The following is a 19363-nucleotide window of genomic DNA, read 5'->3' as shown; positions in this document are numbered from 1 at the left end:
TATGTATACATAAATCATCACTGTCCAAAGAAAAACATCTGAACTTTCAATGTTAGTTAATGTAAAGAGATTTTATGGCATGCAGTTTTGGAGCTTTTCTCTTGGTCGTCATGAAATTTTCACACAATGTAAAGGGCAGATGCTGAGTGTATGAGTATATAAATATATATATATATATATATAAAATCACTGCCGTTGGAACAAAACCTCCATTTTTGTCTTTTTCCAGTTTTTGACATTTGAAAGTACTCATCCTTTACATTGTGTGTAAATTTCACGATGAATGGACCAAAACAAACGGCCCAAAAGGACTTGGTAAAAATTCTGATTCCATTGACTTTAAAAGTAAAGTATGATTTTTCCTTTTCCTGTAAAGTTACCATTTTGGAGATAGAAGGTTTTGTTCCAACAGCAGCGAAATATAGAAGGAAAAAACAGGCTTTATTTTTAATGTAAGTATATAATAAGTAAGTAAATATATTTTATTCCATGCAGTTTTGGAGCATTTCTATTGGTTTGTTCATCATAATATTTTCAGACAGTGTAAAAGGGCAGCTGCTGAGCCTAAATGATGCAGAAAAGTAAGAATTGGACAAAAACGGAGGTTCGTTTTTCTTTGGACAGTGACGATGTATACAGGCAGATGCATAAACATTTGAAATGCATGACTGTTTTACCTACAGTTCAGTGTTAGAATGAGATGGACTCAGAATTTCTTATTAAAACTGTTCCTGTGAAGTTTTTCCAACTTTACAGCTCTGGAGCACAGTAAACAAGTAGTTCCGGTTACTTTCTCTTTCCCTTTGGTTTACATGGTTAAAACTCCGCCCCCGTCACCAGGCTGGTAACGGATTAGTGCGAATCCTTCAGTCTGAGAACTCGTCACACCTCTGAAAGACAGTTACAAAGGTTTACAGACAGTTTCTGACTGAAGAATCTTGACAGTGTTTAAAAACGTGTTTTGCCTAAACAGTTATTCACCGACTCCAGCAGCTCAGTGAGCTCAGAGTCAGAGTTTTCTGCTCCTCAGTTCAGGGAAGCGGCGTGACGATCGTTCGGACACAGAGAGACGAGTGTTCCTTCATCTGCTCCACTGATTAACCCTGCTTTTCTGAAACGTCCCTCAGGTCGTGCGTCTCTGTGTGTTTCATGTAGTGCAGAGCAAAACCAAATACACTCCCCTCTTACAGTCTATGTGCCTCCATTACGTTATCAGTGGAAACTGTAAGCCGCCTTACAGTCAGATGCAATTTTTTTTCTAATTCATGTGCCAACTAGATTTTTTTAAAAATGCTAAATACTATTAGACTAACTCTGCCACGATGTGTTATAATGCTTTAATAAATATTATATCGTGTGATTTTGCTGCTCTGGGTCTTTTTTTGTCTGTTTATTTTTCATTTTGTTGACAGTAACAGTGGATATGAGAAATACCATTAGAAAGATTCCGTAAGGGAAACCGTTTTAATGCAGATTAGGGACAGTAAGCTTTCTGATTGGGTGACTTTACAGGGGCTGCTGTTCATTAAATCAGGACTGTTTTGAAATGGAATAGATCACTCACATCAAATAGTGGCTTGACTTTCAAAGAATTCTTACTAAGTCTGGGTTATTATTCTTCAGTTATGTTATCAAAACTTGTTATGCAGATTTTATGCATGATATGACAAAATAGATGCTCATCGGAGGTTATGAGGGCGACTAGCTGTGATCTCATAGTCCATAACATTCTGACCACCTCCTTGTTTCTACGCTCATTGTCCATTTTATCAGCTCCACTTACTATATAGGTGCACTTTGTAGTTCTACAGTTACAGACTGTAGTCCATCTGTTTCTCTGATACTTTGTTAGCCCCCTTTTACCCTGTTCTTCAGTGGTCAGGACCCCCATGGACCCTCACAGAGCAGGTACTATTTGGGTGGTGGATCATTCTCAGCAACACTGACGTGGTGGAGGTGTGTTAGTGTGTGTTGTGCTTGTCTGAGTGGATCAGACACAGCAGTGCTGCTGGAGTTTTTAAACACCTCAGTGTCACTGCTGGACTGAGAATGGTCCACCAACCAAAAACATCCAGCCGGCAGCGTCCTGTGACCACTGATGAAGGACTAGAGGAGCTATCGTCTCTGACTTTACATCTACAAGGTTGACCGACAAGGTAGGAGTGTCTAATAGAGTGGACAGTGAGTGGACGCAGTGATCAGGTACTGATCGGTGTATTTAAATGGTTGAGATGTAAACAGAGTCGTTCAGAGTGGTTTGGTGTGAGATAAACTTGCCGAGTCAGAGCTGTTCACAGTGGTGGTGATAGGAACCAGACGTCCACCTCTAAAAGCTCCCTCACAGAAAGTTCCTACATGAAATGGTTATGAATTCACTGCCTGATGACTGAGACACTGTTTTATGATAGTTTTGAGAACTTAAACTCCATTCATGGTGGAGGGATACATGCAGGGCGCTGTGAGGCAAAATAGTCCCCAAAGAAAACTTATTATTTCAGATTTTCCACTATTTTCCATCATCAACATTCCATATAGACTCAGAAGACTCGTGTAGGTTCACTGGTGGTTCTGGATAGTAAATAAAATGTCTATATTTCTGCTGCTGCATAAACTCAAAACTATCTAATTAACCATTGCTCCATCTGTTTTGTATTATAATATTTTATACTAACACTATTTGCTATCCGAGTCGACCAGAGGAGGATGGGTTCCCCTTTGAGTCTTGGTTCCTCTCAAGGTTTCTTCCTCTTGTTCTTAGGGAGTTTTTCCTTGCCACTGTCTCCACTGGTGACATTCATGGGGGCTCAGACCTGGACTTGACTTTGACTTGTAGTCATGGCGACCCCTGGTTCCTATCAGCACCACTGTAAAGACATCGGAACCATTTCACACCAAACCACTCTGAATCTCTATATTTACATCTCACTCACAGAATTATACAGAATTTTTGAAAAACTTTTATGTATCTGATTATATCCAATTTCTGGCCATGTGGCCATCATTCATCATCAGGGTGTCAGCAGCGCCCTGAGAGCTGTGGCCTCTTCATGGTCCATTGAGGTGATGCTACTGATTAATGGATTAGAATGTGCTGGGCAGGTTGTTTTCGGGCTGCAGACAGATGAGGATCACTTACACATACGAACATGAACCATCAAGTTAGAAAGATCAGAATTGAGCAAAATCTTAGAAATCTTGAGCTGAGAAACATGGCGAAACGCAGCTTCTTGTTTGAATGTTCCCGTTCCACCTTAAATGGTGCAGCAGCTGTGACTATACAAACATTAACAAGACAAAACACTGACCTGTCGTTTCTGTGAAACAGCAGAAATAAGTTAATGTTACTCAGCTATTAAGTGGAAACAGAAAAACCACCTCATATCAGGCCTTTCAACCCTCCATGAAGCTGAAGCGGAGTTTCCCCTTTCCACCTTAAATGGCGCAGCACTGCTGCACCGTTTAAGGTGGAACGGGAAAGTCGAACAAAAAGCTGGCGAATGTCCTGAGAAAATGTCCTGAGAAAAATGTTCCCAGCATTAAAATAACAATGAGGACATTCTGAGAGCCTAAATCAGTTTATCAGGGTGAGCAGTGATCATTAAGCCGAGTCGGTACCGGAGCAGCCTGAGTTCAGGTTCGTTTGTAGACCTTTTCAAATCCAGCTAAAAGGAGAGATCTATCGGGTTTCACTGAGCATCAGGTGAAGAACAGAGAGCTGCAGGGAAACCTGCTGATTCTGTTCGGACTCCTTTTCATTTCCCCTCAGGCTGAACATGGAAATGTACGCTGCCTAAACCCGCTTAAGGAGGCCGCCAGTCTAATGACGGGAATTCAGAGCGCAGTAGCTTCAGCTCACATGGAGCAATATTCATACTTCAGCTCTTTAACGACCTCGTAACTCAGAGGATCCAGTGGTGTTCAGGAGAAGGATGTTCTCAGGACAGAACGTATCGGGTTCTGAACATTTGTATTTAACACAGGGGGCGCTAGAGGCTATTTTTCAAAAACCCTATTCATTCTGGCCATAGAGAAACGGAGCACAGACCCGGAGTTCCTAATATGGGCATAACAAGGACTACAGAATGACCACAACTACTGTGGTCTTTTAGCCTGTAGCTACAGCCATGGATACACATTCCTAGATGCCGCGTTGTCTGTTGTTCTCTATCTGAGGCGATGCGTCTGCATGTCCGCCATTTTGGAGAGGTCAAGATCTGTTTGTGAACAAATTCCTTTGTATTGAGAGACGAAGAGTCTCAGGATTAAATCAGCCACAACTTCATTATTACTCAACTGATTTTCACCACATTAGTTTTGTTATAATCCTCAAACACAGATTAATCCAGGCTGCTCGGATCTGCTCTCGGTAGCTTTTACTACTTTAATAACTGATCGTGATAATTAGCCGTCCAGACCAGCAGGACAGTGTTCAGTCTGTGTCTGACGAGTTTAGTACTCCACTAAAAACATGATCTCACACACATCAGCAAATAAATCAATGTGTGAATCACTTCTAATCTTAATACACATAAAAATAAAATAAACCCCCCCAGAACACAGTAAGAAGGACAGAGTAGAAGTCGGCTTCCCTATTTGCCAGCTTCTTGTTCGAGTTTTCCCGTTCCACCTTAAATGGTGCAGCTTCAGGCACCAGAAAGTAACTGCTGCACCATTTAAGGTGGAACGGGAAAACTCGAACAGAAAAAAACTCGAACGGAAAAAAAATAAATACTACATAGAGTTAAGATCCTGAATAGACTGTTAAATGAAATAAGCTTAATATAAAACCAGAGGAAAAACAATCACATCAACAGGTTCTCTGAGCCTCATTAATCACACGGCCATATCTACACAAACATCACACAGACAATACGCGTCACACAGACACGAGTGTGGATCACTGCGTTCCCTCCGTTATACAATCCTGTCCCACTCTTCTGAGTGTGATATTCCTGAAATAGTGTAATTTTGGACAGTATCTTTCTTAAACTGCCGCTCTGTAATGGTACTGAATGCAGTCCAGCAGCGATGCTGACCGCCCCAAAATGGCGGCGCCGTTGACGTGCCTGTCTGGACCCAACGTGGCATCTAGGTATGTATATCTGTGAGTCAGATTCTTCTCCAAAACGTGTGCAAAGCGGAGAGGTACATGCAGGCGTTGTAAGGAAAAAATAGTACCCAAAGAAAACGTATTTTTCCAATTTCGCAGTATTTTACGATCATCAGTGTGACATATAAAACCTTGTAAGACAAACGTAAGATCACTGATCATTTTGATAGCAGATAAAATGGTGATATTTGTAATATAGACATACGGACGTCTGGTTCCTAGTACTACAATGGTGAACAATTCTGACTACATTTCTCTAGAAAAGCGCATTTCACACCAAACCACTCTGAATGATTCTGTTTACATCTAAACCATTAAATGATTCATTTTTGAATGTTTAATTAATTAATGTTTACTTTAAGAACACACTTAGGAAGATATTGGAGAACGAGGCCCAATGACTGATGAAACGGTTATCGTGCTGCATTCCTTTTCACAACGATGCTCTTGTTTTGTCCTGTTGCAAATCCAGCGCCCCCTTTATTTTATATATTTTTTTTCAGTTGAATTATATTTAAAGCTCAAGGAAATCCACTGATAAAAAAAGACTCTTTTCAAGTTTAATAAACACATAATGTTACCAGTCAGTGAGTAATCGTGATAAATAATCATGATAAATAATCATGATCTCAACGTGATTATGATTTTTGCCATAATCAAGCAGCCCTAATCTTAAAATCTTTTGGTAAGACAGCTATAAACAAACCTCTACACTCTGATTGGTCTGAGCCCATATTATTATTATTATTATTATTATTATTATTACATGCCATCAAGTCATTTCCACTGCTGGTGACCGTATGGACAGTGTTCTCCAGAACGTCTTCTGTTTGGGCTTCTGAATGGCTGGTTCATGATTCCTCTGATTGCATCCATCCATCTTGTTACCTCAAGGCATTTCGGATGCTGTGGAGTCCACACTGACGTGGACTTAGAACACACAGGAACCCCAAATGGGACAGAACTTAAGAAGGACCATGTTCATATTATTAAAACCTCTTGTGTGTCTCATTTTCTCAAAGCTGCTGAGAGAGAGAAACGTGTCTGACGCGACTGTCAAACATACTTTTATTCATTTTTACAATTAGCTATCAGAACGACTGAGTGTTCGGACGTCTGGTTTGGGTTGACAATGTCCAGTAATGTCAAGTTTCACAGCAATTCATGCGACCCCATCACAACGTCTGGGTTACGTACTGAGTGGCACTTCAGAAGAGAAGTTCGTTACGGAGGAGGTTCGTAGGCAGGAAGGCCAGATGAGTAGAAATGCGGGAAACGCTGATTTGAAACCACAAAGACTGAAGAGAGTGTCGCTAAATGTGACTTGGAGCCTTTACAAGGAGTATTTGTGATATTCTGAATAAATGCATACACAAACAAAATCAGCAGATTCACCTGAAAAAAAAGGAAAATATTACAGTAATAAATCAAACCTGGTCAAGACAGTCTGCTTTGTCCAGGAGAACGTTGTGCAGAACCCTTTTGGAAAACTTTAAAACATCGTTACAGATCACACGAAGTATTAAATTACATATAAAAATGCTAGTTTGTCGGGCACTGTGGAGCTGGCATACATTGGAGAGTTGAAAATAAATAATAAAACAATGTTTTTGGAGAACAGAAATCCTTTTTTTTTTTTCAGAAGAGAATCTGGACCGAAAGCGCGATGACCTGCAGCAGTAGTCGCATTAGTGCCATTCGAGTGCAGTTTTAGCAGTTCTAGCAGGTTTAGCTGTAGCGGTCAAGCAGAAGTAGCCACTGTCCGAGTGCTGCTGCCCAAAAAGAAGCGTGGATGCGGCTCCCTGATCGTCAGTCCGGGAGCCGTGGTGTGATTGTATCGTAATCAACCCATAAAGTGCTTTTCGATTGAAAAACAAAGAAAAACATGTTATATTTAACAAAAGAGGATAAAAACACAAATTTAGGCACAAGCTCGAGTCTCTGGTGGGGGTCCCTCATTTTTTGAACGGCGTCAAGCGTCCGATGTTGTGCCAGAAGTTGGAGGTTTTGCGTTTGGGTTCGGCCAGCATGATGACCTGCTGCTGGGGCAGTGAGGCGGGCAGCGCCGGGTGTTTCTGACGCAACAACAAGTCGTAATAGGGCCTCGTCACAGCTGTGGAGGAAAACAGAGGATTTCAGGAGGTCAAAGAAACAGTGTGAAAAACCAGCTCTACCCAGTTTCCCCTCCTCTTAGCCCAAACACAGCCGACCAGCCAAGACTGAAGTTCGCTTCTTTAGTTTAAAAAACCTACGGAGCCCTGATGGTGACACCCCATAAGGCATGGGCACAAGATAATTAAATGGTGGCCACAACTTAGTAAGGTGTGGGAATGAGATCCTTATGCGTGGCCATGACTTAGTAAGGCGTGTGAATGAGATAATTAAGCCTTGAACACAGTTTATTAAGCATGATCTCTTTCCCACACTTTACTAAGTTGTGGCCACGACTTAGTAAGGCATGGCAACAAGATAATTAAGTCGTGTCCACAACTTAGTAAGGCGTGGGAACGAGATCCTAATGCATGGCCATGACTTAATAAGGTGTGTGAATGAGATAATTAAGCCTTGAAGGCAGCTTTATAAGGCATGATCTCGTTCCCACGCTTTACTAAGTTGTGACCACTACTTAGTAAGGCATGGGAACGAGATAATTAAGTCATGGCCATGACTTAGTAAGGCATGGGAATAAGATCCTTATGTGTGGCCATGAATTAGTAAGGTGTGTGAATGAGATAATTAAGCCTTGAACACAGCTTAATTAGCATGATCTTGTATGACATGGGAACAAGATAATGAAGTCGTGGCCACAACTTCGTAAGGCGTGAGAATGAGAGCCTAATGCGTGGCCATGACTTAATAAGGCATGTGACTGAGATAATTAAGCTTTGAACACAGCTTAGTAAGGCATGAGCTCGTTCCCACGCTTTACTAAGTTGTGGCCATGACTTAATTATCTTGCTCCCACACCTTACTAAGTCACACATTATTTTTATTTATATATATTTAGGATGTCACTAGCAGGGCTCCGTAAACACCCCTTGTATTTTATTTCGATTCTGGTCCACTTATAACATTTGTGCAGTTTTATGTACCAAAAAAAGTCATAATTCATTTTTATATGACCGTCTTATACACTGTCGTTATGCCCTGTATTGAGCCTCATTTAAACACCAGTCCAGGCTGAAACACTCCTTATAACTTCAGCATGAGTGGGCGGGGCTACATTATATATAATCCTATCCCACTTTCTGAGTGTGATATTCCTGAAATAGTGTAATTTTGGACAGTATCTTTCTTAAACTGCTGCTCTGTAATGGTACTGAATGCAGTCCAGCAGCGATGCTGACCTCCCTAAAATGGCGGCGCCGTTGACGTGCCTGGCTGGACCCAACGTGGCATCTCGGTATGTATATCTATGTTTTTAGCTCTGTGATGCACTTGTGTCCATCTTTATACAGAACAGTATGACATTCAGTATCAGAAAACATAGGACACAATGTTAGCTTCATGCTAATTGGTGTACATAAGCTTCCTTTACTTCTTAGCTACATTAGCAGTGCTAAAACTGAAGAAGGAAACTTTAGACACCAAACACATCTTGCCTGAGCGACTACATTTGGGGTAATAAGAGGGGGAAAGTGAGTAAATCAGATTTTTCACTGAAATCAGAACAGAAGGCACATTAGCGGTTTAGAGACACTGTAGAAGTCGTGATGTTTTAATGCTGTCAGTTGAAGTCAGAGTTCTTTTTCAGGGTTTTCCACAGAAAAACGTGACCTGGATTAGAAAAACACAGAAGCACCAACCACTTCTCTACAGACGCCCAGAGAGGCCATGAGGTGGATATAATTATCTGGATTGTTATCTTGAGATCATGACTTAACTATCTTGTGATCTCAAGATGACAAAGTTGTTGAGATCGTGACTTAATTATCTTGTGATCTCAAGATAACAAGTTAACTGTCTTGTAATCTCAAGATAACAGAAGTTATCTTGAGATCATGACTTGTGATCTCAGGACAACAAAGTTTTTGAGATCATGACAATTATCTTGTGATTTCAAGATAACGTGTTATCTTCAGATCACAAGATAGTAAGTCACGATCTCAAGATAACTGTTTTGGGATCTTAAGATAAAGTTGTTATTTTGAGATCACAACTTATGATAATAAAAGTTGTTATCTCAAGATCACAAGATAAGTCGTAATCTCAAGATAACAATAATGGCTCATGGCCTCTCCAGACTTCCGTACTTCTCGGCTGAAGTACAGCAGAAGTGTTATTTATTCCAGGAGCGACTGATGGACTGTAGATGTATCTTGAGTAGTTGTGATGGACGTACAGAAGGTCAGTGAATGAATTCAAATGGAAGGTATGAGTAATTGTTAAGTAAAACCCAGTGCAGACACTGCCTTTCAAACGTCTGGGGACTTCTAGTGTGTGAAAGACCCCCCGGTATTCGGGGGTCCCGTGTTGTCTGTCTGCTAACTCTCTCTCCATAGCGGCGCTGAAGCTTCAATGTCAGTAAATGTTCGTTTTATCAGCTGTTCTTCTGTAGAGTCTCTGTTCTAGTGCGGTTCTGCGCTCTTCCTCACAGTAACTGAGATCTTCCTCGTCTCCTCTTCTGTAAAGTCTCTGTTCTAGTGCGGTTCTGCGCTCTTCCTCACATTAACTGAGATCTTCCTCGTCTCCTCTTCTGTAGAGTCTCTGTTCTAGTGCGGTTCTGCGCTCTTCCTCACAGTAACTGAGATCTTCCTCGTCTCCTCTTCTGTAGAGTCTCTGTTCTAGTGCGGTTCTGCGCTCTTCCTCACAGTAACTGAGATCTTCCTCGTCTCCTCTTCTGTAGAGTCTCTGTTCTAGTGCGGTTCTGCGCTCTTCCTCACAGTAACTGAGATCTTCCTCGTCTCCTCTTCTGTCTTCAGTGTGAGAAATGAGGAACAGTCACTCTTCACTCCAAACTCTTGGGAAACTGGGCGAGTTTTCAGATTTACAGATCTGCTGCAGCTCATTGTAAAGTTTTTCAGAGGAATCCGGGCAGAGTTACAGTTTCTAGGCTATGAAGGACCAACTGGGTGAACCAGTCTGCTACAGCGCCACCCTGAGGCAGAGCAGAGCTGCAGCTCTAGTTAGTTAAGATCACCAAAGACAGAAGCTGATTGTGGGGGAAGCAGATAAACAATCAGCTCCACTGAATCTGGATTTGACTGACAAACAGCGTAACGTCATAAAGTTTATTTTCAGAGGCCCTCTAGAATTTTGATTGAATTTTGAGACTTTCAGGGGGTCCAACAGGTAAATTAGAGGGTCACAGACCCTCAGGACCCCTGTATTCTCTCTCCATCTGGGGTTGAGCAGAGGAGGATGGGTTCCTCCCTTGAGCCTGGGTTCCTCTCGAGGGTTCTTCCTCTTACTCCAAGGAAGTTTTTCCTTGCCACGGTCGCCTCTGACTCGCTCATGGGGGGCTTGGACACGGATTCAGTTCCTTATGTCTATACATGGACTCCTCTTTATTTTTCCTTATTTTCTTTTTTATTCTTTTGATCCTTCCTAATCTGCTTTTCTGTAAAGCTGTTTTGTGACAACTCTAGTTGTAATAAGTGCTGTACAAAGAAATGTTGTTGTTGTTGTTGTCGTTGTTGTGATGTCACTGATCAGCACTCAAACCTTTCAGGCTGTGTAAATAAGCTTTGGACCAAAAGAGCTTCAATATGAGCTTTTAGCAACAGTTAAATCAGTATTTAGACAGAAGCTGCTCTTCATATCAAGGAGATGAGAAGATAAACATACAGAAAAAACATCAGCACAGAGCTGATTCATGATAAACTAAACCTTTAGATCAAACATTTCAAAAGAAGGCAAGATGTCCCCAAACGTTTGAAAGGCAGTCTATGTTAAGGCTGTTGCACTTGGTGGAGTTACCCCTGTCTACTGGAGCTCTCTACTCTGAGAGGACACCCAGGAAAAAGCCCTACGCAGGACTCCAGGGGGCGCTCTAATGCCCCAGCCCAGCCTGAACCGGGGAGCATCAGGCAGCAGAGGAGAAACTAGGGGCGCCCTGGCTGGGGATTCTGGGAAATGGAGGCACTTGGAGCTTTTTGAGCGGAGAAGTGGAGGAGCTTTGAGTGCCAGCAGGTGCTGCAGGGCTGAGGCAGGTGAAGGAAAGAGGTGTGATGGTGACAGAGACAGAAATAATTCAGTATGAGGTTCGGGGAGAAGGTGCATGGTGGTCTAAATATTACGGTACAACACAACTTGTTCTGCAGTCTTTACAAAAAAATCGGTCTTCTGTTCAGAAAATAAAGCTGCTGAGTGAGAAACTCTTCTTCTAATAATTACCTTTGGGTTTCCCAGCAGGATGGCTTTTGGATGCGTTCTGCATGGCCTGCTTCTTCTGCACTTCTGTGATGGAAAACCCTGTAAAAATAAATTGACTTAACTTAAAGAGGTGCAAATGAAAAGAAGACTAAGCAGGACAAATAATCCTGCTAGGGCTTCTATTGTTTCATTTAAAAAGCCTCTATAATAGTTCATATGATCCACACAGTCACTCTGACAGACTGTAGTACACTACAGGAAGTGTAGGGGGCGATATGGCTTCTACTGTTTCATTTGAAAAGCCTCTATAATGTTCATATGATCCACACAGTCACTCTGACAGACTGTAGTACACTACAGGAAGTGTAGGGGGCGATATGGCTTCTACTGTTTCATTTGAAAAGCCTCTATAATGTTCCTATGATCCACACAGTCACTCTGACAGACTGTAATACACTACAGGAAGTGTAGGGGGCGATATGGCTTCTACTGTTTCATTTAAAAGCTCTATAATGTTCATATGATCCACACAGTCACTGTGACAGACTGTAATACACTAGAGGCAGTGTAGGGGGCGATATACTACACCGTAAAAAGAAATCACTTGTTGCACAGGTGGAATTTTGAATTATAGTGGCAGCAAAGAAAAAGGAACCAAAGAGGACAGAACAGCAGGACTAAATGAATAATCAATTAAGTAAGACTGAATGAATAAATCAATTATTTGTTGCCACAAACTGACCTGTGTCCAGGTCATGCTGGACCTGCTCCCTCTCGTCCCTGAAGGCTCGCAGCCACCGCTGTTTCAGCTCAGGTTTTTTGGCACACAGCAGGTGGATCTCCTCTCTGCCTGGAGTGACGAGCTTCACCGCGTTCTTCACACTCACGTTCAGGTCTTTATCTTTACCGTCCTCCACGTCCAGCACCTCCATCTCATCCATGTCCAGACGACCCTTGTAGTACAAAATGTCCCGCCGCAGCAGATCCTGGGTAAAAACATCAAACATCAGTTTAAAATATGGGTCAAATCTAAACACCTGATGTCTGATCATTCAACAAGTTACATAAGCACAGTGGTTAGCTACACTCTTAAAAATGATGGTTCTTCAGGGGTTCTTTGGTAAAAAAAAATGGTTCTATATAGAACCAGGAACACTCAAAGAAACCTTTGCATGATTAAAGTTTTCTTTGCATCATTAAATGGTTCTTCTTTAAATTGAGGGATAATGTGCTGTAGATGGTTCTATAGAGAAGGTTTTTGAAAAGGGTTCTATATAGTACCAAAAAGTGTTCTTCTATTGTTACAATGTTAAGCTTGTAACAACAGAAGAACCCTTTTTGGTGCTATATAGAACCATATACAATGCATTCTCTGTCAATCTGCAGAACCATTTCACCATGCAAAGACCCCTTTAATCATCCAAAGGGTTCTTCGAGTGTTCATGGTTCTATATAGAACCATTTTCTTTATCATAGAACCATCGTTTTTAAGTGTGTACATTAGCCTTGTAGCTCCAGTGTAAAATTAAAGAAGTAAACAAAGACACCACACATGGCTTGGCTGACTGACTCCACTGGGGGTGAGAGGGGAAACTGAGTAAATCAGATTTTTACTGAACTCTCACTATCGACTATATTAGTGATCTGATAATCTAGTGATTATTTTGCTAAGATGTCATATTTTACTGCATGTACATGAACTTTGTTACTACAAACATAGGTGCATTAGTGAGATCCTGCTGGTGTGGGTTTCCTCTATACCAGGGGTCTTTAATTAAAGTTCAATAAGGTCCAGTTAGAGAAAAATTCCTCAAGCAAAGGTCCAGAACATCATAATGTCTGACACACATCATGATTCAGTGCCAAATACTGTTTACTGAAGTAGCCTAGTAGGTATATCAACATCTTATACAGTCAACAACTGAATATCAAATCAAATAAAGTACAGTTCAGTCATATTTCAACAACATTTATTGTCAGTTTTCCCTTTTTTAGAGCACAACATGTGGAATAACTTCCCTCTGACTCACTTTCTTCTCTGACTGCTGTGTCTCGCCTCGTCCCTCCCCTGTGTGTGCGTCACTCACTCAAGTCTCAGTGCTCATCGTAATGCACAGATCTAAGTAGCGTCACGTGATATTTACAACGCATGTGATTGGTCTGTGAGTCTCCCGGGCTGCTAAACCGGTACCATAATGACTAGAAATGTCACGCCGATTAAAATTGGACCACCCCGTCGAAATTCAATAATTCTCCATAGTTTATCGGATATAGGTCCAGGTCCGCACAGGACAGCGTCTGGGTCTGGACTCGGACCGCGGTCCGCCTATTAGTAACCTCTGCTCTATACTATATACTATATATCTCATATTAATGTTAGCGTCAATAGTGCCCCCCTGTGGAGAGTGTTGAGACTGCTGAACGTGGTTTTATAACAACCTGCAGATTTACTGTTTATCATTCAAACTGCAAAGTAATAACTAAACCATTTCATAGAGAATGTAGCTTACATTTTTTATCTATTGTTTTTTAGTCAAGTAATTGATTAACTGAGTAATTAAAGCAGCCTAACTTATTTTAACATGGAAAATACGCTGTTGTGGAACCAGCCAGGCTAAGTATGAGATCTGCTGATGTCACTCAAATTCATTAGACCTAACAAAATATGCCTGCAATTTTCACATTTTTGAGATATTCCAATTAGCTGTAATGTAAACAGAGTGAAAAGATGGTAGGCCTGAAAATCTGCATCTCGACAGTTAGAGGCTGAGCTCTGCTTGTTCCTTTATAAAGCCACACTTGAGCTGGTACTGACTTTCTTGCAGAAGACCAGCTGATGATCGAAGAGGAAGAACATGCGCTGCTGGCCCTTCGCCTGAGGCTGAGAGATCTTAGTGAGATCTCCTGAGAAGATCAGGTCAGAACTCCTGCTGAGGACATCTTCACCCTGCAGAGGAACAAAACAGCACAAAGAGTTTGAAGCCCATGAAACCTGAAGCTGCTGTAACTGCGATGAACCGATTCCTAACGTCTGAGCGACTCTACCTCCCAGTCCTCTATGGAGCTCTGCCACTGGGCGATCTTATCGATGTTCTCCAGACGGCGCTTCCTCTCGTTGATCAGCCTGGCCACGTTCTTCATGGCGTTTAAAGCAGCCTCCACGTCCTTATAATCTCTGCATTAATGGGGAAAAATAAACAGGTCATATTCCTCTCACGGTTACATATCCAGCCAAGACAGTATTTGTCTGTCTACATAGGAGCTTCATAACACATTCATACACCCTGAATAACATACTTAAAAAGCAATTCTCAAGTTACTGCTTAGTAATAATAATAATAATGTCTTTATTTATACAGTATCCATAAAACTTTCCATAAATATTCAAGCACTGTTTTTAATCTGTTAACTGTTGCCATGATTTTGCCTTAAACCCAATACTTAAAGTACAAACAGCGCTGTTCGATCATACTCTGGGCTACAGTCATGATCTCAGTCTCATTTGAAAGGAAACACTCAGTTTTTTAGAATAACTGTATGAACTACTGACTTCCTCCTGACTCACAGATCTCTAGACTGATCTCTGACTCTTGCCGTGTTATCAGACCACATGTTTTGGATGATGGTGTCTCTGAGGAGGCGATGAGGCTCTGAAGGTGGGGACACAGATTTGCTGGCATTTGATCATTCGGTGCTTCTGTTGCAAATGAGACGATCGTAACTGCTGTGAATAACGGATCATAAAATGGTTTGTGGGAGTCGAATCCCGAGATGTTAAGCTTTCTGACAGTGTATTGCCTCAACGCACTGCTGGACGATTTGATGAATAAAATGTAGTATTAAAAAGCAGAAGTGTGCTGGTCCCAGTACAGTGGTCTAGGAAAGGTTAATGTGCTATTCAATGCTTATGCATGTGTGATGAAGTCCATAAATAGGTATCATTCAGGTGACGTGCTAGTGAGCGTTTGCTGTACCTGTGCTGAGGGTTGGTGTATTTGAGCAGCTCCGCCAGCTGCAGAGGGTATTTACAGATCTTCTGAACGGGCGTGAGGAGGAAGCCGTCCAGAGAGATGTCGATCATCTTCTGGAGCAGACGACAGGCCTCGAAGAAGAACACGTATTTCTTTATCTTCATCAGTTTGGAGAGCTGCACGCAGGCGTTGGGGTGGTTGTTGCAATATTCCGAGTAGATCTGGAACTCTGTTTGCTGGAGAAGGAGACGACGAGATACAACCAAGTTCAGAGAAAAGTTTCTTAAAAGTTAATAAGCTTACTTTTTTAATTTTGTAATATCTGAACATCAAGAGAAATGGATAACAGATCATATTCCTGTCAATAATACTTTCAATAATACTTCACTATATCTAGCGTGCACTATAAATTCAAGAAATGTTTGATGTAAATCAAAGGAAATCGAAGGTTTTTGAAACAAATATGTCGCTGTTGTCGGAAGAAAACCTCCTATTTCCATCTTTGACGTTTTCAGTTTTTGACATAATTTGAAAAAGCCTGTTGCCCTTTACACTGTGTGTAAATTTCATGATGAATGGACCAAAAGAAACGGCCCAAAATTACTTGGTTCAATAGACTTACATTAAAAGTAAAGTAGGTTTTTTCCTTCTCCTGTAAAGTTACTATTTTGGAGATATGAGGTTCTGTTCAGACAACAGCGATATATATATATATTGTATTTTAAACATTGCAGTTCTTTTTGTCTTTGGTTTGCTCTGTTTGTTATAATTTTAATTTATCTGTGTGAAATATTTATTTTATTTGAAATTTCATGGTATTTTAATGTCAGGTCTCAGGAACTACAGCTGAACTTAGCCTGGCTAACACTGGCACATTTACCTTTGGGGTTATTAATGTGATTTGTACACTCTTACAAAGCTGGTTCTTTAGTGAAGACATTGACTACATAGAACCATAAACATTCAAAGAACCATTTGCATGTTTAAATGGTTCTCTGTATGGCGAAATGGTTCCACAGATTGATGGAGATGTGTTGTATGTAGTTCTATAAGCACTAAAACAGGTTCTGCTATTGCTACAAGCTTGACATTGTAACAGTAGAACTCTTTTGGTGCAATACAGAACCATTTTCGAAAAGGCTCTGTACGGAACCATCTACAGCTCATTCTCCATCAATCTGAAGAAACATTTCACCACGCAGAGAACCACTTAAGCATTCAAATGTTTTTTGAGTGTTCGTGGCTCTATACAGACACATGGTCTTTACTAAAGAACTCTTAAGGAACCATCTTTTTTACTAAAGTATTGGATTTGTGTGCTTCGAACACCAATTATACAACAATAACTTACAGAGTTACCTTGAACCTCATAGATGGATACACACATATATATGCAGATAGGCAGCCAAACAGATATACAGACAGACAGACAGATAAACAGACAGATAAACAGAGAGATGGACAGTTAGATAGATAGATAGATAGACAGACAGACAGGTAGATATATAAAAAGACAGACAGACAGAGAGATAGGTAGATAGATAGATAGATAGATAGATAGATAGATAAACGACAGATAGACAGACTCACAGATAGACAGACTCACAGATAGACTCATAGATAGAGAGATAGACAGACAGACAGACAGGTAGATAGACAGACAGAACATACAGAAACGTCCTTTTCTTTCTTACGTTCTCTAGGAAGCAGGAGCCGATCTCGCTGAGATGAGGTTGTTCTTTGTTGAATTTTTTCTCCAGGCCTTTCAGAAACTTCTTCTGGAAGCGGTAGAGCTCGTCGATGTTCCCGAAGATCGTCCGCAGCTGCTCCTCCGTGAACATGTCGGTTCGTTTGCGGCACTGTTTGATATAGCCCTGAAGTTCACGGACAGAATAAATGAACTTAAATCACTGGTAAAGAAAATATTTACACATTTTTATTGGTTTCCTTTTTTCTGTGTTGTTTTTGTCCAAACCGGCCATCCCAATCAGCCGGACACCATGTTAGTGTCTCCCTTCAGCGCACTCACTACTCACGTTCTTAATACTGGAATAAAGTGTTAGCGAGCTCCGGCGGTTCAGCTCTGCAGCGAGTATTTACTTTAAAGACTCAGGGAACCTGAATCTGTGATTCCTCTCTAATCAGGTTAATCTTGGTCCTGCAGGTAAACAGTAAACATGTACCAAGTTCACCCTCTGAATAATGTTCCACTGACCAATAAATGACTGATATATTTCACCATATTTCTCTCCTCTCGATGTAAACTGGCAACTAAACTTGGGTGACGTTTCCATAATCATTCCCCTGACCGCGTCTCTGGCCCCGCCCACACAGAACAGTTTCAGAGTCAGAGAAACTTAGCGAGCGAAAACTAACCCAGCATAACCAAAAGCCAGCAAGACCACCTGTCTGTAGCAGCCGTCGCTCGTTCACTCGTTTATCCAACATTGTTCACTCATCTGTTCTTTCATTCATGCACTGCTTCATCCGTCTATCTACACGTCCATTCACGACTTTTTTCATCCAGTTAGCGTCACATAAAGCTGGAGTATGATTTTATTTCCGTATGAGGGGCGGAGCAGGCTAGGAGTGTTGGACAGGTAGCTGTCAATCAAGCTGCTCTATAGACACGCCCACACAGTTCTCAGATCGGTATGATCAGCAGATTTTAAATGTTTTATCCTACGTATATCATATTTTTCATTCAAGCTTTGCTGGATGTTTAATAGAACACATGTTTAGTATACAAGCATTTATAATATTTTACTCTGTGTTTCCTGAGATTTAGAGTAAGGTAGCTGTTTCTTCCTAGGTAGGTATCCAGCTAAGCTAAGTCCTAAACTTTAAACTCAGCCTTTAACGTTACTGATGTGGCTGCTAGCTAGTGAGCTTTGGTTACAAGCCAATCTTACATTCCAGTATTCATGTCCTGAATTTTCGAGCTTTAACACACTGTAAAAATGTCTCGTCATCAATTCAAGAGTAACAAGCAGATTAACTAGTTTTATGCAACCTAAATAAATACTGTCAATGAATGATTCTTTCAAAGTCATTTTTGAGCTGAATAAAACCAGTTCAATTGCTTGTAACTACATAAAGTAATTTTTTTAGGTTGACCGTTTTTTTACATTGTACTTGATCCACCTAATCAGCCCATTAAAGAACACTGTGGGTGTGTTGGAACACTTTAACCCTAAAACATGCAGGTGTGCTCCAGGACCAGGACAGGTGCTGAGGAAGGATTTGGACTGACCTCACAGATGTCCTTCAGGTGTTTGATGTAGTCCCTCTCTGTGCTCATGATCTCGTTGATGACGTTGGCCCTCATCTGCTCTTTGCAGGGTAGGCCGGGTCCCAGCGAGCGGCACACGCCGGCGCCCCCTTCTGGAGCTCCCTCCAGCTGCGCCAGATAATCGTCCATCGGCTCATCCTGGTTCACACGTAACTGCCAACAACAGAGACATCGCAATGCACCACACGTCAAATCCACACAAACGCTCAAACGTTTGGGCTCATATAAAACCAATTTTTGAAGATGAGTTTATAAAATGTATATATATATATATACATATGTGTGTATATGTGCATATATACACAGATCAGGCATAACATTATGACCACCTCCTTGTTTCTACGCTCATTGTCCATTTTATCAGCTCCACTTACTATATAGGTGCACTTTGTAGTTCTACAGTTACAGACTGTAGTCCATCTGTTTCTCTGATACTTTGTTAGCCCCCTTTTACCCTGTTCTTCAGTGGTCAGGACCCCCATGGACCCTCACAGAGCAGGTACTATTTGGGTGGTGGATCCACCAACCAAAAATATCCAACCAACAGCGTCCTGTGACCACTGATGAAGGACTAGAGGATGACCAACACAAACTGTGCAGCAGCAGATGAGCTATCGTCTCTGACTTTACATCTACAAGGTGGACGGATAAGGTAGGAGTGTCTAATAGAGTGGA

The 19363-nt window shown here is 41.4% G+C and overlaps 1 protein-coding gene across 4 annotated transcripts in view; it reads right to left on the bottom strand.

Annotated features, from left to right (window-relative positions):
* Positions 1 to 6160: 6160 nt before the first annotated feature.
* arhgef4 (Rho guanine nucleotide exchange factor (GEF) 4) overlaps positions 6161 to 19363 on the bottom strand; it is an 84472-nt gene continuing 71269 nt past the window's right edge. For all 4 annotated transcript variants that reach the window (XM_036555744.1, XM_036555745.1, XM_036555746.1 and 1 more), the window contains 8 exons: positions 18650 to 18841; positions 17091 to 17270; positions 15400 to 15632; positions 14471 to 14600; positions 14241 to 14372; positions 12168 to 12411; positions 11447 to 11524; positions 6161 to 7223 (listed from right to left, as the gene is read on the bottom strand). In XM_036555744.1, coding sequence (XP_036411637.1) covers positions 7066 to 7223; positions 11447 to 11524; positions 12168 to 12411; positions 14241 to 14372; positions 14471 to 14600; positions 15400 to 15632; positions 17091 to 17270; positions 18650 to 18841 — 1347 coding nt within the window. In that variant the 3' untranslated portion in view covers positions 6161 to 7065. The remainder of the gene's footprint in view (positions 7224 to 11446; positions 11525 to 12167; positions 12412 to 14240; positions 14373 to 14470; positions 14601 to 15399; positions 15633 to 17090; positions 17271 to 18649; positions 18842 to 19363) is intronic.

The sequence above is a fragment of the Colossoma macropomum genome, unplaced genomic scaffold (genome assembly GCF_904425465.1).
Source record: "Colossoma macropomum unplaced genomic scaffold, Colossoma_macropomum, whole genome shotgun sequence".
Lineage (NCBI taxonomy): Eukaryota > Metazoa > Chordata > Actinopteri > Characiformes > Serrasalmidae > Colossoma > Colossoma macropomum.
This window is presented reverse-complemented; position numbering and strand designations above follow the sequence as displayed.